The sequence below is a fragment of the Nerophis ophidion genome, linkage group LG28, assembly GCF_033978795.1.
Source record: "Nerophis ophidion isolate RoL-2023_Sa linkage group LG28, RoL_Noph_v1.0, whole genome shotgun sequence".
Classification (NCBI taxonomy): Eukaryota; Metazoa; Chordata; class Actinopteri; order Syngnathiformes; family Syngnathidae; genus Nerophis; species Nerophis ophidion.
In genome coordinates, this window is record NC_084638.1 from 27,797,356 (window position 1) to 27,824,374 (window position 27,019).

At 42.2% G+C, this 27,019-nt stretch overlaps 2 protein-coding genes across 6 annotated transcripts in view; both read right to left on the minus strand.

Moving 5' to 3' along the window:
- The window catches only part of LOC133545263 (BMP/retinoic acid-inducible neural-specific protein 3-like), a 1,164,151-nt gene that overhangs the window by 730,435 nt on the left and 406,697 nt on the right, over positions 1–27,019 (minus strand). The gene's annotated exons all lie outside the window — the stretch shown is intronic.
- The window catches only part of LOC133545097 (calcium-activated potassium channel subunit beta-2-like), a 31,754-nt gene continuing 21,259 nt past the window's right edge, over positions 16,525–27,019 (minus strand). For both annotated transcript variants that reach the window (XM_061890441.1, XM_061890442.1), the window contains exons 5-6: positions 21,901–22,096; positions 16,525–21,828 (exon numbers count right to left, since the gene is read on the minus strand). In XM_061890441.1, the coding sequence (XP_061746425.1) occupies positions 21,544–21,828; positions 21,901–22,096 (481 nt within the window). In that variant the 3' untranslated portion in view covers positions 16,525–21,543. The remainder of the gene's footprint in view (positions 21,829–21,900; positions 22,097–27,019) is intronic.

The window sequence follows — 27,019 nt, forward strand, 5'->3', positions numbered from 1 at the left end:
TAAAATAAAAAGAGGAAAAAATCATTTTCAAAAATAATGTATGACACAGGATCTTCAAGAATTTTTGTGGAATTGTTTTGTTTTTTTTAAACTGCCATTGCTGAAAAAATAGTAATGAATTAAAATCAATGTTGTTATTAATTATTAGAATATTTAAGGCTCTAATTCAATATTCCACTTTGAAATTTATTTTTGGAGGAAAACATTGCATGTTTTGTGTATTGGCATATAAAAAAATAGGTGTTCTTTGACAAAAAAAAGCATAAAATAAAATGAAAAAATCTAAAATAATGTATGACATAGGTTCTCCAATAATTTTGGTGGAATTTTTTTTTAAACTTCCAATGTTCAAAAAATTATAATTAATTAAAATGAATGTTAGGAATTATTGACTTATTCAACATTCCAATTATTTCACATCAGATATTCCACTTTGAAATATTTTTTGGGGAAGAAAACAATCCATATTTTGTTGGTTTGCATATAAAATATTTTTTTATGACAAAAAAGAGCATAATACATGAAAAAATAATAAAGACGTACATTGAGTGATATATATCGGAAGTTGATCCAGAGACTTAAGGGTCGAAAAAAATTAAGTAGGACATGTTTTTAATACTTTTATGTGTGGGACCTTTTAAGATATTTGAGACTTATAGTAAGATTGTTTTTAAACTGTCATTGCTCAGAAATTAATAATGGCTTAAAAACCAATGTTGTTATTAATTATTAGAATATTTAAGGCTATTTTTTGAGCAATGGCAGTTTAAAAAAAAAAAATCCACCAAAACTATTGAAGATCCTGTGTCATACATTATTTTTGAAAAATATTTTTTCCTCTTTTTATTTTATGCTTTTTTGTCAAAGAAAACCATTTTTTTAATTTGCCAATACACAAAATATGCAATGTTTTCCTCCAAGAACATATTTCAAAATGGAATATTGATTTGAAGCCTTAAATATGCTAATAATTAATAACAACATTGGTTTTTAATCCATTATTAATTTATGAGCAATGACAGTTTAAAAACAATCCCATTAAAAGTCTCGAAGAGCTTAAAAGGTCCCACATATAAAAGTGTTAAAAACAAGTCATACTTAATTTTTTTCTATCCTTAATTCAATATTCCTCTTTGAAATATATTTTGGGGGGAAAATATTTAATATTTTCTGTATTAGCATATAAGAAAAAAGGTGTTCTTTGACAAAAAATAATAAAATATAAACAAAAAAATCTAAAATAATGTATGACATAGGTTCTCCAATAATTTTGGTGGAATGTTCAAACAATTATAATTAATTAAAATAAATGTTAGGAATTATTGACTTATTCAACATTCCAATTATTTCACATCAGATATTCCACTTTGAAATATTTTTTGGGGAAGAAAACAATCCATATTTTGTTGGTTTGCATATAAAATATTTTTTTATGACAAAAAAGAGCATAATACATGAAAAAATATTAAAGACTGATATATATCGGAACTTGATCCAGAGACTTAAGTGTCGAAAAAAATAATGTTTGACTTGTTTTTAATACTTTTATGTGTGGAACCCTGTAAGATCTCCAAGAGTTTTTGTAAGATTTGTTTTAAACTGTCATTGCTCAAAATGTGATAATAAATCAAAACCAATGTTGTTATGAATTATCGGCATATTTAAGGCTTCAAATCAATATTCCATTTTGAAATATGTTTTTGGAGGAAAAAATTGCATATTTTGTGTATTTGCATATTAAAAAAAAGGTTTTCTTTGACAAAAAAGCATAAAATAAAAAGAGGAAAAAATCATTTTCAAAAATAATGTATGACAGAGGATCTTCAATAATTTTTGTGGATTTTTTTTGTTTTTTTAAAACTGCCATTGCTGAAAAAATAATAATGAATTAAAATCAATGTTGTAATTAATTATTAGAATATTTAAGGCTCTAATTCAATATTCCACTTTGAAATTTATTTTTGGAGGAAAACATTGCATATTTTGTGTATTGGCATATAAAAAAATAGGTGTTCTTTGACAAAAAAGCATAAAATAAAATTAAAAAATCTAAAATAATGTATGACATAGGTTCTCCAATAATTTTGGTGGAATTTTTTTTTAAACTGCCAATGCTCAAAAAATTATAATTAATTAAAATAAATGCTCAAAAAATTATAATTAATTAAAATAAATGTTAGGAATTATTGACTTATTCAACATTCCAATTATTTCACATCAGATATTCCACTTTGAAATGTTTTTTGGGGAAGAAAACAATCCATATTTTGTTGGTTTGCATATAAAATATTTTTTTATGACAAAAAAGAGCATAATACATGAAAAAATAATAAAGACTGATATATATCGGAACTTGATCCAGAGACTTAAGTGTCGAAAAAAATAATGTTTGACTTGTTTTTAATACTTTTATGTGTGGAACCCTTTAAGATCTCCAAGAGTTTTTGTAAGATTTGTTTTAAACTGTCATTGCTCAAAATGTGATAATAAATCAAAACCAATGTTGTTATGAATTATCGGCATATTTAAGGCTTCAAATCAATATTCCATTTTGAAATATGTTTTTGGAGGAAAAAATTGCATATTTTGTGTATTTGCATATTTAAAAAAAAGGGTTTCTTTGACAAAAAAGCATAAAATAAAAAGAGGAAAAAATCATTTCTAAAAATAATGTATGACAGAGGATCTTCAATAATTTTTGTGGATTTTTTTTGTTTTTTTAAAACTGCCATTGCTCAAAAAATAGTAATGAATTAAAATCAATGTTGTTATGAATTATTGACCTATTCAACACTCCAATTACTTCTGTTTTTTGGACATTGCTCTTTTTCATTATTATTATTGAATTTTAATTTTTTATTCTTCAACAGTTTGGAAGCTGGAACTGAGTCTGAGTCGTCTACCTGGTGGTTTATCTTTGTATTCTGAGGACATGATGAAGGTAAATGAACTCACTCTCAATATTCCACTGTGAAATACATTTTTTGGGGGGGTGGGGAAATATTGCCTATTTTGTGTGTTTGCCATATAAAAGATGTTTTCTTTGACAAAGAGCATAAAAAAAACATGAAAAAAATGTTTAAAAATTATAATCAACTGATAGATCTGAAGTTGGCCCCGGGGCCCGCCACATTGTTTGCAACCTGTTGATGTCATTAAATTCTAAGTTAATAATTATTTGCTAAAAAAAAAAAAAAAAGTTTCTCAGTTCCAACATGAAATATCTTGTCCTTGCAGTCTATTCTATTGAATATAAGTTGAAAAGGATTTGCAAATCATTGTATTCTGGTTTTATTTCCCATTTACACAACGTGCCATAACAATACGCCTCTTTTCATTTATTCGCAGACTTCCAAAGTTTGCGAATAAATGGATATGATCAAAACGGTATCAATTCGGGGAGATTCCAGACCCATTTTGAGGGATAATAAGTAATAACAACATCGCTAATATTTGGTTATTATTCAGGTAATGATATGCATAAATAGTTTTGTTGGTGGGTGTGGCTGGTTATTTAGAGAGTTTTGTGAGCAAAATAGAGAGCCCTCATCGACTACATTGTAGGTTGTCCCAATACCAAAATTTTGGTACCGGTACCAAAATGTATTTTAATACTTTCAATACTTTTTGATTCTTAATAATTGCATTATTGACTTTATTTTAAGAAGGGGGACCGGAGGGTGTGTTCCAACTATCGTGGGATCACACTCCTCAGCCTTCCCGGTAAGGTTTATTCAGGTGTACTGGAGAGGAGGCTACGCCGGATAGTCGAACCTCGGATTCAGGAGGAACAGTGTGGTTTTCATCCTGGTCGTGGAAATGTGGACCAGCTCTATACTCTCGGCAGGGTTCTTGAGGGTGCATAGGTTGTTTGCCCAGCCAGTCTACATGTGCTTTGTGGACTTGGAGAAGGCTTTCGACCGTGTCCCTCGGGAAGTCCTGTGGGGAGTGCTCAGAGAGTATGGGGTATCGGACTGTCTTATTGTGGCGGTCCGCTCCCTGTATGATCAGTGCCAGAGCTTGGTCCGCATTGCCGGCAGTAAGTCGAACACATTTCCAGTGAGGGTTGGACTACGCCAAGGCTGTCCTTTGTCACCGATTCTGTTCATAACTTTTATGGACAGAATTTCTAGGTGCAGTCAAGGCGTTGAGGGGTTCCGGTTTGGTGACCGCAGGATTAGGTCTATGCTTTTTGCAGATGATGTGGTCCTGATGGCTTCATCTGACCGGGATCTTCAGCTCTCGCTGGATCGGTTCGCAGCCGAGTGTGAAACGACCGGAATGAGAATCAGCACCTCCAAGTCCGAGTCCATGGTTCTTGCCCGGAAAAGGGTGGAATGCCATCTCCGGGTTGGGGAGGAGACCCTGCCCCAAGTGGAGGGGTTCAAGTACCTAGGAGTCTTGTTCACGAGTGAGGGAAGAGTGGATCGTGAGATCGACAGGCGGATCGGTGCGGCGTCTTCAGTAATGCGGACGTTGTATCGATCCGTTGTGGTGAAGAAGGAGCTGAGCCGGAAGGCAAAGCTCTCAATTTACCGGTCGATCTACGTTCCCATCCTCACCTATGGTCATGAGCTTTGGGTCATGACCGAAAGGATAAGATCACGGGTACAAGCGGCCGAAATGAGTTTCCTGCGCCGTGTGGCGGGGCTCTCCCTTAGAGATAGGGTGAGAAGCTCTGCCATCCGGGAGGAGCTCAACGTAAAGCCGCTGCTCCTCCACATCGAGAGGAGCCAGATGAGGTGGTTCGGGCATCTGGTCAGGATGCCACCCGAACGCCTCCCTAGGGAGGTGTTTAGGGCACGTCCAACCGGTAGGAGGCCACGGGGAAGACCCAGGACACGGTGGGAAGACTATGTCTCCCGGCTGGCCTGGGAACGCCTCGGGATCCCCCGGGAAGAGCTAGACGAAGTGGCTGGGGAGAGGGAAGTCTGTGATTCCCTGCTTAGGCTGCTGCCCCCGCGACCCGACCTCGGATAAGCGGAAGATGATGGATGGATGGATGGATGGAACAATGTTGTCCTTAAATAAAATAGTGAACATACTAGACAACTCAGTAGTAAGTAAGCAACGAAAGTCTTGTCATTTGGTTGCTGACAAGACACACCCTTATGTTAAAATATTCAAATAAAGCTGTTTGTTTAAAAAGTAATAACAGGCTAGTACATATTTCACTCTCTAATGGCTGCACCTTTCATCATGTTATAGTCTAACTCTTACTCACACTGACGTTACTCCTTTTAAAATATCAGTTCATCCTGCTGTTGTTTCACTCTTCTTTTTTTTTTTTAGTGCTGCCATTTTGCTTCCTGGAAGACAAAACATTTTAGCGAGTGTTGATGTGACTTAGAAACAATGAGGAAGTTGGCAATGAAATAATGGACAAGTGACTATGACTGAATGAAGACATTCTCTCTCTCTCTCTCTCTCCCCCTCTCCCTCCCACTTCCTCTCTCCTTCTTTCTGTCTCTCCTACTCCCTCTCTCTCTCTTTCTCTTGCTCTCTTACGGTCTCTAGCTCTTTCTCACTCTATCTCTCCCACTCTCTTGCTCGCTCTCCTACGCTCACCCCCTCTCTCTTCTCTCTCTCTGTCTCTCTCTCTCTATCTCTGTATCTCTCTCTCTCTCAATCCCCCCTCTTGCTCCTTCTTGCATGGTCATGCTGGACATTCAGAAGGCCTTTGACACCGTTAACCACGCTATACTGTTGGATAAGCTCCGAGCAATCGGATTCGACGAAACCTCATGGAGCTGGATGCAATCTTACTTGGAGGGGAGGAAACAGGTGGTAGAGGTGAACGGCACCATGTCCCCTCCCCTCTCAGTAAGCTGTGGAGTCCCCCAAGGCAGTATACTAGGACCTTTACTGTTCCTAATATCAGCATGCGACTGTGAATTGTTCCTGTTTGCGGATGACTCGGCCCTGCTGGTATCCGGCAAGTACAAGTCACAGGTGGAACAAATCCTCAGTGCTGAACTCCTCAATATTTGCACCTGGCTCCCTGACAACAAGCTATCCATACACTTAGGTAAAACGGAATCCATCCTATTTGGGTCCCATATCAAACTTAAGAAGGTCAGTGACTTCACTATAAAAGTGGGTGACATTGTCATCACCAGGAAGGATGAGATCACCTACCTAGGTTCCATTCTAGAGGCTAATCTTTCCTCTGATAAAATGGCAACCAAGGTGATCAAAAAGGTCAACCACAGAACGAGATTCCTCTACAGCTGGGGTGGGCATTACGTCGATCGCGATCGACTGGTCGATCTCGGAGGGTGTGTCAGTCGATCTCAAGCCAGGCATTAAAAAATAGACATAAAAATGAGCAATCATCAATCATACCAAGACTTCATTTTCGTCAGTTGTTTGACATTCTCGGCACCCGAGGATCTTGTGAGATGACGCTGGCTGCTGCAAGCTCATATTGTAGAAAAAAATCACTAACAGGGCGGACGCAGAGAAACACATTTTATTTCTAGAGACTCCGTACCTACTGTCAAAACTCTAAAGACCGACTGCACAGTTCCTGTCTTCACCATAAAAGACCTGTTTCATCCTGCCTGTGCTAACAAAATAAGAGTCTCAGAAAGCTAGCGTGCACAAGCTAGCAAGCTACGGAGTTTGATGTCAATGTATTTCTCCCCCGCCCTCAGCGACCGCTTTCTCACTTGCTTGCCCACCCGCACTCTCACTGACGTCACTCACCTGCTGCCAGACATTAAAGGGCCACACACACATATGCTACTCTCATAACAAAGTGTTTAAAAACGAGTATGCAAGTTGGACAAATGATATGCCAAATCCAACCACTTTCATGTGGTATTGGACAGAAAGGAGGAGTTTCTTTTTCCTCCATTTGAAAATGCGGAAGTTATCAGCACCACTGTCTAATTCCAATCAATGCAAGTCATCAGAATCAGGTAATACACCAACTTTTTTTTTTTTTTTTTCCAAGATGGCGCTGCTGTAGTGGCTGCTGTTGGCAGGAGCTCTGTGCTCTTGTGTCATCCTTTTGTGTTTCCCTCTTGTTTTCATGTGTTATTATATTTTTTTGCATTTTGGTCCGGGACCCTTTGGGACTGTGTGACAAGGGGTGGCACTTTCGTGACCTCTGTGGTGCTTTTTTTGTGGACTTTTGGATCTGCCTCCCGGGAGCCTTTTGGCCATGGATACCAGCTGCTGGGTCTCTGCTACACCGGAGTCTGTTTGGAGGGACTGGAGGAGATGCGTATGAGGGGACAGGGCTGTGGAGCTAGCACTGAGCGCTGGGACGGAGAGGCTTCGCGGTGTCTTGGCTGGGTGAGTCGGACACCTCAGTGTCCTTGGACGTATCCTCGCTCATCCATGCGGACTGGACATTGGCCGAGAGTGGAGTCGGCTGTCTTGGTTGCTTTGTTGGGTCTGCTTCTGTCTCTGGCCATGCTCCCTCCACCCCAGCGGACAATGGCGTGGAACACCGCAAAGACCACCACAGTGTATAGGTTTATTTTACTTTTTATTCATAGCTGTATGTAGAAGTGTCTGGTTGTATCTGCTGCTTTAATGTCTTTAATGTCCTCGGTGTTCTTTGATGTTTGATGTTTCCCTCTTACACGCATGGAAGAGGGATGTGTTCTATGGCTATGAGTTGTTGTTTTTTTGTTTTTTTTCCCTTGGCCTCAGTCTGCATCCCCACTCCAGGGCCCAGGCTAAGACCGATTTTTGTTTTTAATTTTATTTTAATCTTCTATTCTTTTCTGCCATACCCCCCCGTTTACCTGTATGTCATCTTTTTTGTAAGGGGCGCTGGAAGCCGGCAGACCCGTCAGCGATCCTGTTCTGTCTCCCTTTAATGTTTGTCTGATCTTGAATGGGATTGTACTGAAAATTGTAATTTTCCTGAAGGAACTCTTCTGACGGAATAAATAAAGTACTATCTAATCTAATCTAATCTAATCTTATATCCTTGTCTTCATGAAAGAAAGGAATCTATGTGTGTTAAACATGCTTGTATTATCATTAAACACCATTAACTTGTTAACAAAAATGTCTCTTTCATAAATAAATAAATATAAATTATAAATAGGAATGAGGTAGATCTCCTCGACTTGGTCAATTGAAAAGTAGCTCGCCTGCAGAAAAAGTGTGAGCGCCCCTGCTCTACAGAATCTCCTCTCTGGTCAACAAAAGCACCTTGAGGATTCTAGCGGGAACTCTCATTCAACCCTTCTTCGATTACGCTTGCACCTACTGGTACCCCAGCACCTCCAAAACCCTCAAATCTAGACCCCAAACATCCCAGAATAAGCTAGTCCGGTTACTTTTAGACCTCCAGCCCAGATCGCACCTCACTCCAACCCACTTCTCCAAAGTGGGCTGGCTCAGGGTGGAGGACAGAGTAAAACAACTTGCACTGAGCATAGTCTATAAAATCTACTAAACCTCCTTGATACCGAAGTACATGTCAAATTACTTCCTTAACGTAAATAACCGCCATAACCACAACACCAGGGGGAGCTCCACAAACCACGTTAAACCCAGTTTCCGATCTAACAAAGGTCTTAACACGCCGGACTGTAGTCAGTTGGAAGCGTGTCTTAATGAAATTAAACAATGGATGTCCGCTAACTTTTTGCAACTTAACGCCAAAAAAACGGAAACGCTGATTATCGGTCCTGCTAGACACCGACCTCTATTTAATAATACAACTTTAACATTTGACAACCAAATAATAAAACAAGGTGACTGTAAAAAATCTGGGTATTATTTTTGACCCAACTCTCTCCTTTGAGTCACACATTAAAAGCGTTACTAAAACGGCATTCTTTCATCTCCGTAATATCGCTAAAATTCGCTCCATTTTGTCCACTAAAGACGCCGAGATCATTATCCATGCGTTTGTTACGTCTCGTCTGGATTACTGTAACTTATTATTTTCGGGTCTCCCCATGTCTAGCATTAAAAGATTACAGTTGGTGCAAAATGCGGCTGCTAGACTTTTGACAAGAACAAGAAAGTTTGATCACATTACGCCTGTACTGGCTCACCTGCACTGGCTTCCTGTGCACTTAAGATGTGACTTTAAGGTTTTACTAATTACGTATAAAATACTACACGGTCTAGCTCCAGCCTATCTTGCCGATTGTATTGTACCATATGTCCCGGTAAGAAATCTGCGTTCAAAAGACTCCGGCTTATTAGTGATTCCTAGAGCCCAAAAAAAGTCTGCGGGCTATAGAGCGTTTTCCGTTCGGGCTCCAGTACTCTGGAATGCCCTCCCGGTAACAGTTTGAGATGCTACCTCAGTAGAAGCATTTAAGTCTCACCTTAAAACTCATTTGTATACTCTAGCCTTTAAATAGACCTCCTTTTTCGACCAGTTGATCTGCCGCTTCTTTTCTTTCTCCTATGTCCCCCCCTCCCTTGTGGAGGGGGTCCGGTCCGATGACCATGGATGAAGTACTGGCTGTCCAGAGTCGAGACCCAGGATGGACCGCTCGTCGGGACCCAGGATGGACCGCTCGCCTGTATCGGTTAGGGACATCTCTACGCTGCTGATCCGCCTCCGCTTGAGAAGGTCTCCTGTGGACGGGACTCTCGCTGCTGTCTTGGATCCGCTTTGAACTGAACTCTCGCGGCTGTTTTGGAGCCACTATGGATTGAACTTTCACAGTATCATGTTAGACCCGCTCGACATCCATTGCTTTTAGTCTCCTAGAGGGGGGGGGTTGCCCACATCTGAGGTCCTCTCCAAGGTTTCTCATAGTCATCATTGTCACTGGTGTCCCACTGGATGTGAATTCTCCCTGTCCACTGGGTGTGAGTTTTCCTTGCCCTTTTGTGGGTTCTTCCGAGGATGTTGTAGTCGTAATGATTTGTGCAGTCCTTTGAGACATTTGTGATTTGGGGCTATATAAATAAACATTGATTGATTGATTGATTAACTCATTCTCTTTCTCTGCCACATCAATGTGGAATGCACTCCCAACAGGTATAAAACTAAGTGCATCTCTATATTCCTTCAAAACCGCTCTAAAACAACACCTCCAGGCAACTTTAACACTTTACTAATACCCTCCTCCATTCACATCCCATCTCCCCGGATTATAAACAACTCATAAGTACTTCTAATGTATATACTTGTTCTTATGCTATCTGAACTCACTATGTTCTCTGCTGGCTGTACATATCCTACTAAATAAGACCTACACTGTTTCAATGTCCACATTTCTCTGTTGATGCAATTGTTGATGACTGAAGTTCTGATATCAACCAAATCTCCTCATCCCACCCCCCGGATTGTAAATAATGTAAATAATTCAATGTACATACTATGATGATTAACTTGTGTGATGACTGTATTATGTTGATAGTATATATTTGTACCATGAATTGATTAACGTGGACCCCGACTTAAGCAAGTTGAAAAACTTATTGGGGTGTTACCATTTAGTGGTCAATTGTACGGAATATGTACTGAACTGTGCAATCTACTAATAAAAGTATCAATCAATCAATCAATCAATCAATTCTCTCCCTCTCTCTCTATCGCTCTATCTGTCTTGCTCTCGCTTTTTCACTCTATCTCTCTTTCTCACTCTATCCCTCTCCTCCTCTCTCTAGCTCTCCCACTCCCTCTCTCTCTCTCTATCTGTCCCTCTCTCTGTCGTCCCTCTGTCTCTCTCTGTCTCTCTTTCTCCCTCTATCTCTCCTGCTCTCTCTCGCTTTCTTACCCTCTCCCTCTCTCTTACTTCATCTATGGCTCTCTCTCTCTCTCTCTCTCTCTCTCTCTCTCTCTCTCTCTTTCTTTCTCACAGTCTTTCTCACTCCATCCCCCCTCTCTCTCCCTCTTCCTCTCTCCTTCTCTCTCTCTCCCTATCTCTTACGCTCTCTCTCTCACTCTGTCTCTTTCTCACTTTATCCCTCTCCCGCTTCCTCTCTCCCTCTTCTTCTCTCCTTCTCTCTCTCGCTCACCCGCTCCCTCACTGTCTCTCGTTCCCTCACTCTCTCTATCCCTCCCTATCTCTTACGCTCTCTCTCTCTCTCTCTTCCTCTCCCTCTTCCTCTCTCTTTCTCTCTCTGTCTCTCCCGCTTGCTCTCTCGCTCTTTCCCTCTCTCCCTCCCCCCCTCTTTCTCTCACTCTATCCCTCTTTCTCACTCTATCTCTCTTTCTCACTCTATCTCTCTGGCTCTCTCCCTCTCTTTCTCTCTCCCCCTTCTTCCCCTCTCTCTGTCACTCTCTGTCTCGCTCTCTCTCTCCCTCTTCTCTCTCTTTCTCTCTCTCCCCCTCTTCCCACTCCCTGTCTCTCTCTCTCTTACCCTCTCTCTCTCTCTTTTTCTGTTTCTCTCTCTTTTTCACTCTGTCTCTCCCTCTCTCTCACTCCCCCCCCCGTCTCTCTCTGTCGCTTTATCTCTCGGTCTCTTACTCCCTCTAGCTCTCCCGCACGCTCGCTCTCTTACCCTCTCCCTCTCTCTCTCTCTCTCTCTCTCTCTCTCTCTCTCTCTCTCTCTCTCTCTCTATCTGTCCCTCTCTCTCTGTCGTCCCTCTGTCTCTCTCTGTCTCTCTTTCTCCCTCTATCTCTCCTGCTCTCTCTCGCTTTCTTACCCTCTCCCTCCCTCTTACTTCATCTATGGCTCTCTCTTACTCTCTCTCTCTATCTCCCACTATCTCTCTCTTTCTCTCTCTCTCTCTCTCTTTCTCACAGTCTTTCTCACTCCATCCCTCTCTCTCTCCCTCTTCCTCTCTCCTTCTCTCTCTCTCCCTATCTCTTACGCTCTCTCTCTCACTTTCTCTATCTCTCCCTATCTCTTACGCTGTCTCTCTCTCTCTCTTCCTCTCCCTCTTCCTCTCTCTTTCTCTCTCTGTCTCGACCGCTCTCTCTCTCTCTCTTTCCCTCTCTCCCTCCCCCCTCTCTCTCTCTCTCTCTCTCTTCCTCTCCCTCTTCCTCTCTCTTTCTCTCTCTGTCTCGCCTGCTCGCTCTCTCTCTCTTTCCCTCTCTCCCTCCCCTCTCTCTCTCTCACTCTATCCCTCTTTCTCACTCTATCTCTCTTTCTCACTCTATCTCTCCGGCTCTCTCCCTCTCTTTCTCTCTCCCCCTTCCTCCCCTCTCTCTGTCACTCTCTGTCTTGCTCTCTCTCTCTCCCTCTTCTCTCTCTTTCTCTCTCTCCCCCTCTTCCCACCCCCTCTCTCTCTCTCTCTCTTACCCTCTCTCTCTTTTTCTGTTTCTCTCTCTTTTTCACTCTGTCTCTCTCGCTCTCTCCCTCTCTCTCACTCCCCCTATTTCCCTCTCTCTGTCACTCTCTGTCTCTGGTTCTCTCTCTTCCTCTTCTCCTCTATCTTTCTCTCTCTCCCCCCCTCTGTCTCTCTCTGTCGCTTTGTCTCTCAGTCTCTTACTCCCTCTAGGTCTCCCGCTCGCTCGCTCTCTTACCCTCTCTCTCCCTCTTCCTCTCTCCTTCTCTCTCTCTCCCTATCTCTTACGCTCTCTCTCTCACTCTCTCTCTTTCTCACTTTATCCCTCTCCCGCTTCCTCTCTCCCTCTTCCTCTCTCCTTCTCTCTCTCGCTCACCCGCTCCCTCACTGTCTCTCGCTCCCTCACTCTCTCTATCTCTCCCTATCTCTTACGCTCTCTCTGTCTCTCTCTCTTCCTCTCCCTCTTCCTCTCTCTTTCTCTCTCTGTCTCACCCGCTCGCTCTCTCTCTCTTTCCCTCTCTCCCTCCCCCCGCTCTCTCTCTCTCTCACTCTATCTCTCTTTCTCACTCTATCTCTCTTTCTCACTCTATCTCTCCGGCTCTCTCCCTCTCTTTCTCTCTCCCCCTTCTTCCCCTCTCTCTGTCACTCTCTGTCTCTTGTTCTCTCTCTTCCTCTTCTCCTCTATCTTTCTCTCCCCCCCCCCTACCCCCCCCCCCCCCTGTCTCTCTCTGTTGCTTTGTCTCTTGGTCTCTTACTCCCTCTAGCTCTCCCGCTCGCTCGCTCTCTTACCCTCTCCCTCTCACTCTCTCTCTCTCTCTCTCTCTCTCTTTCTCTCTGTCTCTCTCTCTCTCTCTCTCTCTCTCTCTCTCTGCCCTTAATACCAAATGCCTCAAAGGCCTGTACAAACCACAACAACCCAATTGGTAGAAGAGAAACTTTGGAAGGAACGGGAGCAATTGGGAAAAAAAAAAAAAAATTCTCTCACTCTGGTTTACTCTCTGTCTTGCCCCCAGCACTCAGAGCGAGTGAAGGAAGTCACATGACCCTATAACCCTCAAATCCTACGCTAATTTTAATTATATTAGATTTTCTTTTCTCTTCTTTGAATGATACATTTTAGTCATGTTTGAATAATACAATTCACAACACAAGTAAAAAAGTTTGTAAACATACATATCCAAAAAAGGAAACGGAAGAAGCATAAATGATCAAATCTTACCCCCTAATTACTATAGTATTACTACATCTATACCCAAACCCCTATATTCAGCAAGGTACTGTCACGTCGGAGTCACATGTTTATGCGGTGGTCGTTTCCCCAAGATGCAGATGGGCGTCTGGAAGCAGGGTAGGGGTAATAATGTGATTTATTCCAATAAATCAGTCCATCCATCCATCCATCCATCCATCTTCTTCCGCTTATCCGAGGTCGGGTCGCGGGGGCAACAACCTAAGCAGGGAAACCCAAACTTCCCTTTCCCCAGCCACTTAGTCTAGCTCTTCCCGGGGGATCCCGAGGCGTTCCCAGGCCAGCCGGGAGACATAGTCTTCCCAACGTGTCCTGGGTCTTCCCCGTGGCCTCCTACCGGTTGGACGTGCCCTAAACACCTCCCTAGGGAGGCGTTCGGGTGGCATCCTGACCAGATGCCCGAACCACCTCATCTGGCTCCTCTCGATGTGGAGGAGCAGCGGCTTTAGTTTGAGTTCCTCCCGGATGGCAGAGCTTCTCACCCTATCTCTAAGGGAGAGCCCCGCCACACGGCGGAGGAAACTCATTTGGGCCGCTTGTACCCGTGATCTTATCCTTTCGGTCATGACCCAAAGCTCATGACCATAGATGAGGATGGGAACGTAGATCGACCGGTAAATTGAGAGCTTTGCCTTCCGGCTCAGCTCCTTCTTCACCACAACGGATCGGTACAACGTCCGCATTACTGAAGACGCCGCACCGATCCGCCTGTCGATCTCACGATCCATTCTTCCCTCACTCGTGAACAAGACTCCTAGGTACTTGAACTCGTCCACTTGGGGCAGGGTCTCCTCCCCAACCCGGAGATGGCATTCCACCCTTTTCCGGGTCAAGAATACAAAACATGCCGATGGCATTGGAAGATACGGCAAAGGCTTAGGAAAAGACTAACCGCCAAAAAGAGCAAGAAGCAAGTAGAACCAATGTAACTGTCACGTGTTGCGTGGTGAGGCAGCTCTCTCATTAGTGACCAGGTGAGCGTCCAAGCCCGGGTCCTGGGCTGAGTTGCTGATAGCGTGGAGGGCGTCAATGAAACGGCCACCGTCTGGGCGCATGCGGGCACCTGAAAACCGTTTGTGCGGCAGGCAAGCTGGACGTCACCGGGGCGATGATGATGCTGGAGCTGATGGTGGCATCATCGAAAGACCTGCTGCAAACGAAGATGGTGGTCGCATATATGTGTGTGTGTGTTTATGTATATACCAAACTGTACAACTCCTCTCTGGGAGGGAGGGGAGTTACTAGGATGACAGGGGATGCAACACAATAATATACCGTATTTCCTTGAATAGCTGTCGGGCGTTTAGTATGCGCCTGCACATGCTTTCTTTTACCGCCGGGACAAATTTGTAACGTCACGAGCGACCCGTTCCCTACCGTCATTTTATAACAACGGCGGAGTTTATTTTTGCTTTTACTGTGTGTAAACCAGGGGTCTTGTTCCACAGCCATACAGATCACACTAATGGTTGTGATATAAAACAACTTCAACACTCCTACCAATACGCGCCACACTCTGTGAACCCATATTAAACTATGACAAACACACTTCTGGAGAACATATGCCCTGCAACACACCACAAACGCAACACCACACCTACCCACAATGCAATGCATCCACGACTTCTGGCTACAGCGTCCATACACCTGCTGGCACCATTGTCGGCAGTAAGTCGGACACATTTCCAGTGAGGGTTGGACTCCACCAAGGCTGTCCTTTGTCACCGATTCTGTTTATAACTTTTTTGGACAGAATTTCTCGGCGCAGTCAAGGCGTTGAGGGGTTCTGGTTTGGTGGCGGCGGGATTACGTCTCTGCTTTTTGCAGATGATGTGGTACTGATGGCTTCATCTGGCCAGATCTTCAGCTCTCACTGGATTGGTTCGCAGCCGAGTGTGAAGCGACCGGAATGAGAATCAGCACCTCCAAGTCCGAGTCCATGGTTCTCGCCCGGAAAAGGGTGGAATGCCATCTCCGGGTTGGGGAGGAGACCCTGCCCCAAGTGGAGGAGTTCAAGTACCTTGGAGTCTTGTTCACAAGTGGGGTAAGAGTGGATCGTGAGATCGACAGGCGGATCGGTGCGGCGTCATCAAAAATGCGGACGTTGTACCGATCCGTTGTGGTGAAGAAGGAGCTGAGCCGGAAGGCAAAGCTCTCAATTTACCGGTCAATCTATGTTCCCCATCCTCACCTATGGTCATGAGCTTTGGGTCATGACCGAAAGGATAAGATCACGGGTACAAGCGGCCGAAATGAGTTTCCTCCGCCGTGTGGCGGGGCTCTCCCTTAGAGATAGGGTGAGAAGCTCTGCCATCCGGGAGGAACTCAAAGTAAAGCCGCTGCACCTTCACATCGAGAGGAGCCAGATGAGGTGGTTCGGGCATCTGGTCAGGATGCCACCCGAACGCCTCCCTAAGGAGGAGTTTAGGGCACGTCCAACCGGTAGGAGGCCACAGGGACACGTTGGGAAGACTATGTCGCCCGGCTGGCCTGGGAACGCCTCGGGATCCCCCGGGAAGAGCTGGACGAAGTGGATGGGGGGAGGGAAGTCTGGCTTCCCTGCTTAGGCTGCTGCCCCCGCGACCAGACCTCGGATAAGCGGAAGAAGATGGATGGATGGATGTATATATTGATTTACATATTGTAAAAAATAAATTATATATACAACATTAAAATATATAGTAAAAAATATATTTATTACAAATTTTTTTTCATTTTTTGTTGTTTAACTAGGAAACAATTACTAGTATCATTTATAAGATAATATGTGGGCCAGAATTATTCAAATTTACACAAATGTTACTGTATTGGGGAATTCATTATGAAATATTGAATATGATTTTTTTTTTTTTTTTTTTTTTTTTTAGATTGTAAACTTTCCATAAGGCAGTGCCATATTTCCATGCTTTGGCAATGACATCACTCGTTTAATTTACCTTTTTTTTAATGTCTTGTTAAAATGACCAGATCATTTTAACAAGACATAAAAAATACACTAATAATAAAAAACAATAAATTAATTTAATGGATAAAAAAAAAGTATAAGTACAACTCGAATAAAAATTAGGAGTTGATAGAAATGGGAGAACAAAATTGAAGGGATCTCCCTTTGGTGTGCATGCTTGAACTATTACACATCAGAACAATGAAACAAAAAAGTGAATCTGAACAAAAATAAATACAATTGAAATAATGTTAATATTTTTATATTTTTCATTTCAAAAAGCAAAATGTCCTTTAAGTATGTCTAATTTTTTAGTCGAGTGGGCAATTGTCGACACTATATGAGCATGTGTATTAAAAACGGCTCACAAGTGGGAATCGGTTCTCATTATTCACTTAAAAAACGACTCGATTCCTTCACAAACTCTTACATCTCTCGGTGATTGTTCACAATGTCCTTTAATTTTAATGAGAACTTTAGAAATCCCTAAAGATCTCAAAGTTGTGTTGAGCACTGACTAAAACTCCTGAGACCTAAAACTAATACGTTGCACATAATAATGCCTCAAAAAATGAATTGATTTCTAACAGACAAAGCATATTATTTCAAATAGTGGAACGTTTGATAGGAAAAAATTATGTTCCTTGTGTTCCCTTATGAAGACTGTAGACCTTCTGTTTGTGTTTTGGTCACTGGAATATTTATGAGCATACTGTATCTTTCAGTCAATGATATCAAAATAATGAACATTTCTCTGCATTCTTGCTTCAATCTATATGTATCGATCATACAGAAGCTTGGCATTGTAATTGATACATACATCATACGTGGCATTGTGAGTTCAGGCCTCTATATTTTAATCTCAATGGGACTTTTCCTGGTTAAATCAGAGTAAAAAGAAAGAAAAATAATTCACATTACAAGCAGAAAAAGTGTAAACAGTCCCCCCAAACAATCCAATTTGAGACAAATTATGACCCAATGTTCGAACCAGTTAAAATAGCAGAATAATGGAAAAACAAGTTGACTTTACATGCTTTTTTTGTGTTTCATTGTAACCATTAAACCATATCCAATTGTGTTTACAATCCACAAAGTATGTGAAAACGCCACAAAATGCCACAAATTCAGCCGGCCATTTTCAATATTCCATATTATCAAACCAGTCATACTGGGAATACGCAAACAGTGGAAACAGATGTGCTGTTTATCATTCACAATCCTTAAAGGGGAACATTATCCCAATTTCAAAAGGGTTAAAAAAAAATAAAAATCAGTTCCCAGTGACTTGTTGTATTTTTTGAATTTTTTTTCAAAATTTTACCGGTCCCGGAATATCCCTAAATAAAGCTTTAAAGTGCCTTATTTTCGCTATCTTCGAAACCACTATCCATTTTCCTGTGACATCATACAGTGCTGCCAATGTAAACAAACAATGGCGAATACCACAGCAAGATATAGCGACATTAGCTCGGATTCAAACTCGGATTTCAGCGACTTAAGCGAGTCAACAGATTACGCATGTATTGAAACGGATGGTTGGAGTATGAAAATATTGAAGAAGAAACTAAAGCTATCGAGCGAATAGCTATTGACGCTATTCATAGCCATAGCATGGCCAAATAGCTGCGTTAGCATCGCCGGTAAAATGTGCGGACCAAACGATCGGGACTTTCGCATCTCGTGACACTGGAGCAACTTAAATCCTTCGATTGGAAAGTGTTTTTTTCACATTAAATGTGGGTGGAAGGAAACGTAATATAGTTGCAAATGCATCTGCAGGTTATCCATACATCTCTGTGCCATGTCTGCTTTAGCACCGCCGGTAAATAGCATGTTAACATCGATTAGCTGGCTGTCACGCCGCGACCAAATTTGTCTGATTAGCACATAAGTCAACATCAACAAAACTCACCTTTGTGATTTCGTTGACTTTATCATTGCAAATGCATCTGCAGGTTATCCATACATCTCTGTGCCATGTCTGCTTTAGCACCGCCGGTAAATAGCATGTTAGCATCGATTAGCGTAGCATGTTAGCATCGATTACCTGGCAGTCAACATCAACAAAATTCACCTTTGGATTTCGTTGAATATCGTTGCAAATGCATTTGCAGGTTATCCATACATCTCTGTGTCATGTCTGTCTTAGAATCGCTGGTCAAATGTGAAGACACTCTGGTACATTCAATGGGGGTCTGGCGGCAGATTTCTTGCCAGTGGGGCAACTTGAATCCCTCCCTGCTAGTGTTGTTACACCCTCCGACAACACACCGACGAGGCATGATGTCTCCAAGGTTCCAAAAAATAGTCAAAAAGACGGAAAATAACAGAGCTGAGACCAGGTGTTTGTAATGTGTTGAAAATGAAAAGGGCGGGTGTGTTACCTCGGTGACGTCACATTCTGACGTCATCGCTTGCAGCGCGATAAACAGAAAGGCGTTTAATTCGCCAAAATTCAACCATTCAGAGTTTGGAAATCGGTTGAAAAAATATATGATCTTTTTTCTGCACCATCAAGGTATAGATTGACGTTTACATAGGTCTGGTGATAATGTTCCCCTTTAAGTAAGACGATAAATTGTAAATTGTAAATAAATAGCTAACAATGGAGTCAAGAGATGGAGAAGTCCTCGATTGCGCCCATAAAACCCTCTAAAAACCTCCAGAAACCACCAACAATGTTCCATTTACATGTTGTGATGCGACCCCGAGAGGGAGAATCGGCAGAAAATGGATGGACCAGAAAATTAACCAAATATGAGTGATATTGATATTATAAGTGCTAACGCAGACAGCCTATTTTAGCAGCGCACTTGTCCGGGGTGTACAGCGCCTTCTGCCCGATTGTAGCTGAGATAGGCACCAGCGCCCCCGTGACTCCAAAAGGGACAAGCGGTAGAAAATGGATGGAAGGATGGACTGATAGCAGTGAGCTAATGCTTATGCTGCTATTGTTGACACACTGCTTCGTCTCAAACTTGCTGAAAGTTAGTTCTAAATTATAATTTATGCATCGCTCACTTGGTATTACAAACAATGCGCCCATGGACCGAAAGGTCGATCCATTTTGACATCCCCTGAGATAGTGAAAAACTCACAAATAGACGCTCGTTGTGGCAACTTTTTTTTTAACCCTTCGCGAGGATTGTGATGGACTCTTCATCCAAACGGGATTATGTGAGCGTCCCGTCCATACTTGCCAACCTTGAGAACGCCAATTTCGGGAGATGGGGAATGCTGCAAGGGGTTCTGGGTATTTGTTCTGTTGTGTTTATGTTATGTTATGTTATGTTATGTTATATTATGTTACGTTACGGTGCGACTATTCTCCCGATATGTGTTTGTCATTCTTGTTTGATTGTGGGTTCACAGTGTGGCGCATATTTGTGACAGTGTTGAAGTTGTTTATACGGCCATCGTCAGTGTGACCTGTATGGCTGTTGACCAAGTACTCCTCGCATTCACTTGTGTGCTTGTAAAAGCTGCATATAGTATGTGACTGGACCAACACGCTGTTGTATGGAGGAAAAGCGGATGTGACGACAGGTTGTAGAGGACGCTAAAGGAAGTGCCTTTAAAGGGGAACATTATCACAATATCAAAAGGGTTAAAAACAATAAAAATCAGTTCCCAGTGGCTTGTTGTATTTTTTGAAGTTTTTTTCAAAATTTTACCGGTCCCGGAATATCCCTAAATAAAGTTTTAAAGTGCCTTATTTTCGCTATCTTCGAAACCACTATCCATTTCCCTGTGACGTCATACAGGGCTGCCAATACAAACAACATGGCGGTTACCACAGTAAGATATAGCGACATTAGCTCGGATTCAGACTCGGATTTCAGCGGTTTAAGCGATTCAACAGATTACGCATGTATTGAAACAGATGGTCGGAGTATGGAGGCAGATAGCGAAAACGAAATTGAAGAAGAAATTGAAGCTATTGAGCGAATAGCTATTGACGATATTCGGCCATAGCGTGGGTGTACCTAATGAAGTGGCCCATAGCATGGCTGCCTTATTAGCATCGCCGGTAAAATGTGCGGACCAAACGATCAGGACTTTCGCATCTTGTGACACTGGAGCAACTTAAATCTGTCGATTGGTAAGTGTTTGTTTCGTATTAAATGTGGGTATCTAGTTTCAAATGTACATACAGCTAGCGTAAATAGCATGTTAGCATCGATTAGCATAGCATGTTAGCATCGATTAGCTGGCAGGCACGCTGCGACCAAATATGTCTGATTAGCACATAAGTCAACAACATCAACAAAACTCACCTTTGTGATTTCGTTGACTTTATCGTTGCAAATGCATCTGCAGGTTATCCATACATCTCTGTGCTATGTCTGTCTTAGCATCGCCGGTCAAATGTGAAGACACGCTGGCAAATTCAACGGGGGTCTGGCGGCAGATTTCTTGCCAGTGGTGAAACTTGAATCCCTCCCTGTTAGTGTTGTTACACCCTCCGACAACACACCGACGAGGCATGATGTCTCCAAGGTTCCAAAAAATAGTCGAAAAAACGGAAAATTACAGAGCTGAGACCCGGTGTTTGTAATGTGAAAATGAATATGGCGGGTGTGTTACCTCGGTGACGCTAAAAGACCGATAAACAGAAAGGCGTTTAATTTGCCAAAATTCACCCATTTAGAGTTCGGAAATCGGTTGAAAAAATACATGGTCTTTTTTCTGCACCATCAAGGTATATATTGACGCTTGCATAGGTCTGGTGATAATGTTCCCCTTTAAGGCACGACCCCAATATTGTTGTCCGGGTGGAAATCGGGAGAATGGTTGCCCCGGGAGATTTTCGGACTGAAATTTGGGAGTCTCCCAGGAAAATCGGGATGGTTGGCAACTATGTGTCACGGATCATATGACTGGCTTCCTGGTTATCTCTTAAAACGGCTGGGAATCTCGGTGAGATTCATACTATTTTGACCATATCTGTTTACTTGCAAACTTTTGAAGTCTTTTGATGTCATAAATCCTGAAAATAATAGTTTCAATATAGTGGAAACTTGTTTCTCCATTATACTGGTACTTAAAGTCCAAGTTTCCTCCTTGGGAACGTTCACTCGGTACTTTAGCTTGAGAGAGTCAGAGTCCCCAAATGCCTTAGTCGAATGCAACAATCCGCAGAATGGTCCGTTGGTTCACGTCTGCTGGCTTTTGTCATCTCTTGATCTTGACGATTTCTTCGCACAGCCTGGAGAGGTACTGTGTGAGCTTGACCATGACGATTATGAGGACCCCTCCCACAAACATACACGAGGGCCACATCAGCGAGTGGAAGACGACGCTGTGATCGTAGAGCCGAGTCAGGAGAACCGTCTCCTGCTGCTCGCTGGGGTCGTAGTAGCACGGGACCTGCTGGTTGGCCTTCAGGCGCTCGGAGATGTTCACGATCATGGCGTGCATTTGAGCGCTGTCCTTCTGGCACCTGGGAACATAGAAACACTGCAAGGAAAAGATGGCCTGTGAGCTGTAGTTCACCCGTGTAACGGAGGCTAAAGAAGTCCTCGTACTCACTTCGGAGCTGGCGTCCTGCGTCTCCTCATTGTGAGACAATCGACTGACGCGGCCCGTGTTATTGACGTTCACGTAGACTTGCAAACAGGGGTATTTGGAGACCCTCCAGCAGTCCGAGCCACAGTTGTAGGAACAGTTCACGTCTGCTGTGACCGTGGAGTTGAGCACAACACACACACCTTCCTCTGTCCACACGCTGTTTTGACATTTAAACGGAGACTCGGTTCAATGCAAATTGAGAAGAACAATAACACACTGGGAGGAATCTCATTCAGAGCAATTCAGGATGGGTTGGATTTGTTTTGGCTTACTTTATGCTTGCATTACAAATAACAATTACAGTGGTACCTCAACTTAAAAGTGCCCCTGTCATGATCCACGTCTTGGATCGTGGTATATTCTGGTTTTGGTTCTGTTTATCACATTCTGTCTAGTATTTGTCTTCCTCAGTTCTTTGTGGCACTTCCTGGTTTTTGTTTCCGTCGTCATAGTTACCCATTGAGTGTCACCTGTCTCTGCTTTGATCACTCGCACCTGCCCTTGATTATTTATCTCCCTATATATGCCCGCCTCTGTTTGACATTCAGTCTTGGACTCTTGCATGCTACACGGAACAGCTGACGCCGCTTGTTAGCTTATGTGCTATTTTGTTTGTTTATGTCCCTAGCTTCCACGCTAGCGCGCCTTGTTCTTCCTAGCTCCCAAGCTAGTTCTGTTGTTTTTTTTGTTAGTGCCTTTGTGCAAGTGTTTTTGTTCTTAGTTTGTTTTATTATAGAAATAAATTCTTATTCCTACCCTCACGAGAGAACAACTCGTCACCACAATGCCACCGAGACGTCACAGCCCCAACTTCAAAGTGTTTTTTTCGGGACACTCAACGTTAAAGATGCATTACCGCCACCTACTGTAAACCGTTGTGGTCTAGAAACTCCACTAAAATGCTTTGGTCGCTGCTTAAGAGTAACTTCCTCTCCTAGTTTTCTCCTTTCTGTACTGTAGTTCCCACAACGAATGATTGCATGTTCCACTGACTCTACCTCATTGCATCCATCCGTCCATTTTCTACCGCTTATTCCCTTTGGGGGTCACGGGTGCGCTGGTGCCTATCTCAGCTACAATCGGGCGGAAGGCGGTGTACACCCTAGACAAGTCGCCACCTCATCCCAGGCAGAACACAGATAGACAGACAACATTCACACTCACATTTACACACTAGGGCCAATTTTAGTGTTGCCAATCAACTTATCCCCAGGTGCATGTCTTTGGAAGTGGGAGGAAGCTGGAGTACCCGGAGGGAACCCACGCAGTCACGGGGAGAACATGCAAACTCCGGACAGAAAGATCCAGAGCCCGGGATTTAGTTGTCACATAATCCTGTTGGGGGTTTGTCGATAAGGTGCAATCTCTTATCCTAATCTAATGCGTGATATGATTCCTTCCTCTTTGTGTGCTCCCCCTTACAGTTCTTCCCGCTCCTACTGTGTTCTGTATTGCATAGGAGTGTCTTCCTGTTGTGCTCTAGACCAGGGGTCACCAAAGCGGTGCCCGTGGGCACCAGGTCGCCCTTAAGGACCAGATGAGTCGCCCGCTGGCCTGTCCTAAAAATAGCTCAAATAGCAGCACTTACCAGTGAGCTGCCTCTATTTTTTGAATTGTATTTATTTATTAGCGAGCTGGTCTCACTTTGCTCAACATTTTTAATTCTAAGAGAAACAACACTCAAGTAGAATTTGAAAATCCAAGAAAATATTTTAAAGACTTGGTCTTCACTTGTTTAAATACATTCATTTCTTTTTGTACTTCGCTTCTTATAACTTTCAGAAAGACAATTTTACAGATAAAATGCAACGTTAAAAATGAATTTAGGATTTTTAAACACATATACTTTTTTACCTTTTAAATTCCTTCCTCTTCTTTCCTGACAATTTAAATCAATGTTCAAGTATTTTTTTTTATTGTAAAGAATAATAAACACATTTTAATTTAATTCTTCATTTTAGCTTCGTTTTTTTCAGCGAAGAATATTTGTGAAATATTTCTTCAAACATATGATGATTAAAATTAAATAAAATTATTCTGGCAAATCTAGAAAACCTGTAGAATCTAATTTAAATCTTATTTCAAAGTCTTTTGAATTTCTTTTAATATTTTTATTCTGGAAAATCTAGAAATATAGATTGGTCCAATTTGTTAAATATTCTAACAAAGTGCAGATTGGATTTTAACCTATTTAAAAAATGTCATGAAAATTCTAAAATTAATCTTAATCAGGAAAAATGACTAATGATGTTCCATAAATAATTTTTTTAATTTTTTCAAAAAGATTTGAATTAGCTAGTTTTTCTCTTCATTTTTTTCGGTTGAATTTTGAATTTTAAAGAGCCGAAATTGAAGATAAACTATGTTTCAAAATTTAATTTTAATTTTTTTGTGTGTTTTCTCCTCTTTTAAACCACTCAATTAAGTGTTTTTTTTCATCATTTATTTTCTACAAAAAACCTTCCTTAAAAGGAAAATTGAGCAACTTGGCTATTTCTGGCAATTTATTTAAGTGTGTATCAAACTGGTATCCCTTTGAATTAATCATTACCCAAGAAGTAGCTCTTGGTTTCAAAAAGGTTGGTGACCCCTGATCTAGAGTAATTGCCGCTCTTTCAAAAGATTTCCTTTCATGAATGATTTTGCCTCTGCTTTACTCAGAGGTACTGTCTTTGTTGCTCTAGCATTCGTGTCTGCTTTGCCAGCTGCTCTGCCAATCCATTGCCTTTTATGTCTGTGTGAGGCTAAACCCATAGGAACCCTCTCAAGCTTGGACAATAATTAGGGTCCTTGGCCCATGGCAAAAGGACTCCACAGGAGTAATTTGACCCCCTTAACATGCTTCAAAACTCACCAAATTTGACACACACGTCGGTATAGCAAACGTTCCCAACTTATTAAGCAACCAATCCCCCAAAATGAAAATTGCGCTCTAGCGCCCCCTAGGAAAAAAATACAGACAAAACTGCATGTAAGTTCTGTTAGGAATGTCATAGCGACATGAAACAAAAACTCTTATGTAGGTCTGACTTAGACCCAATTTTCATACTTTCACTTCTTTCAGCAAAAATCTACAGGAAGTTGGCAAAAACCCCTTCAAAATAAAATTTTCGCAAAAAATGCAATTTTTGCCTCTTTGCGCTGTAATTTGACCCCTTTTAAAATGCTTCAAAAGTCACCAAACTTGGCACACACATAAGGACTGGCGAATATTGCGATCTAATGAAAAAACCAAACCCCAAAACTCAAAATTGCGCCCTAGCGCTATTTTTGAATAAAACACTGAAAAAACTGCTCCTAAGAAGAAAACACAGACAAAACTGCTTGTAACTTCCGGTAAGAATGTCGGAGAGACGTGAAACAAAAACCTCTATGTAGGTCTTGCTTAGACCTACATTTCATAGATTGACAACCCCCAACAAAAATCAACAGGAAGTTTGCAATCCCCCCTTCAAAACAAAAGTTTTGTGAAAACCGGTCACCTTTCTTCAAACATTATCTCCTCTGAGTGCGTTTGTTGTTTTGGCTTCAAACTCGCACAGGAGAGAGATTGAACCCTTCTGATTAAAAGTATAGAACAGAGTTTTGATAAGTTCTCAGGTTTTGATTTTACGCGCCTTCAAAGAACCCCTGTGCAAAGTCTCCTAAAAAATGTCATTTTTTGCCGCTTTGAGCTGTTATTTGACCCCCTTAAATTGCTTCTAAACTCACCAAACTTGACACACACATCAGGTCTGGCAAAAATTGCGATCCGATGAAAAAACCTAACCTCAAAACTCAAAATTGCGCTCTACCGCCCCCCTAGGAATACAACACGGACAAACTGCTCCTAGGAAGAAAACACAGACAAAACTGCTTGTAACTTCCGGTAGGAATGTCAGAGAGACATGAAACAAAAACACTATGTAGGTCTCACTTAGACCTACATTTTAATAATTAGCATACTTTAGCAAAAATCAACAGGAAGTTTGATATTTTCACTTCAATACAACAACTGCAGTACTTTCACAATGCATTAGATTCTCAAAATAGTGGCTCCAAGGCGTCTTCTAACGCTTATCCGGCCGTGGGTCTCGGGGGCAGCAGCCAAAGGTGGACCCGACCAACGCTGCTTGCAGCTTTAATTTATATATGTCGTTACTAAATCTCGTCTGCTTTTGCGACCTAAAATTTGTATTGGAGATCAATGCTGATCTTAAATTGGAGAAAACCACCCTTTTTTTATAGTTCTGACTCTTCTAACCTCTGTAGTAAGAGCTGTCTCTCGGCTGATCACTATGCTTTAAAGGGGACATTTCATTATTTTTTTTCTACATTTAAAACACTTCTTTGCCGTCTACAAAACATGTAATGGTGGTTGGTGCTTTGGTCCAAATAATGCACGGATAATGTTTTACAGACCATCCTCAAGCCACTTTCTGGCTGTCTCTTCGGTATGCATTAGAGATGCGCGTATAGGCAAATATATAATCCGCAACCGCATCACTAAAGTCGTCTTCCACCCGCCGTCCACCCGAAGCAACATTTTATCAGAACCGCAACTGCCTGCCACCCGCCCGTTGAAATACATCAGAGGTCGGCCACCTTTACCAATTAAAGAGCTATCTAAACCCGTTGCACAGAGTAAAGAAGACAATGGGAGCCACTAACGTTCTCGCGAATATCCAACGGTGTTCATCCTGATGACAAGAATAAGGGCGTGCTGTGAAGCCATTGCCTTTGACACCTTCAACGACATGTACAAACCGATTGTTAGTCCGGCGACATGCCGTGTGCAGCTTCCGCAATCACACGTACAAGATTGAAAGGCATACTGGGTGATACAGAGTACACTGATGGTTGTGATATAAACAATTTTAACACTCTTACTAATATGTGCCACGCTGTGAAGCCACACCAAACAAGAATGATAAACAAATTTCGGGAGAACATCCTCACAGTAACACAACATAAACGCAACACAACAAATACCCAGAATCCTTCGCATCCGCGACAATTCCCGAATATATTTTACACCCCCGTGCCCCCAACCCCGCCCAACCTTACCGACGCCCGGGGGGTGGGGAGGGGGGCGGGATTT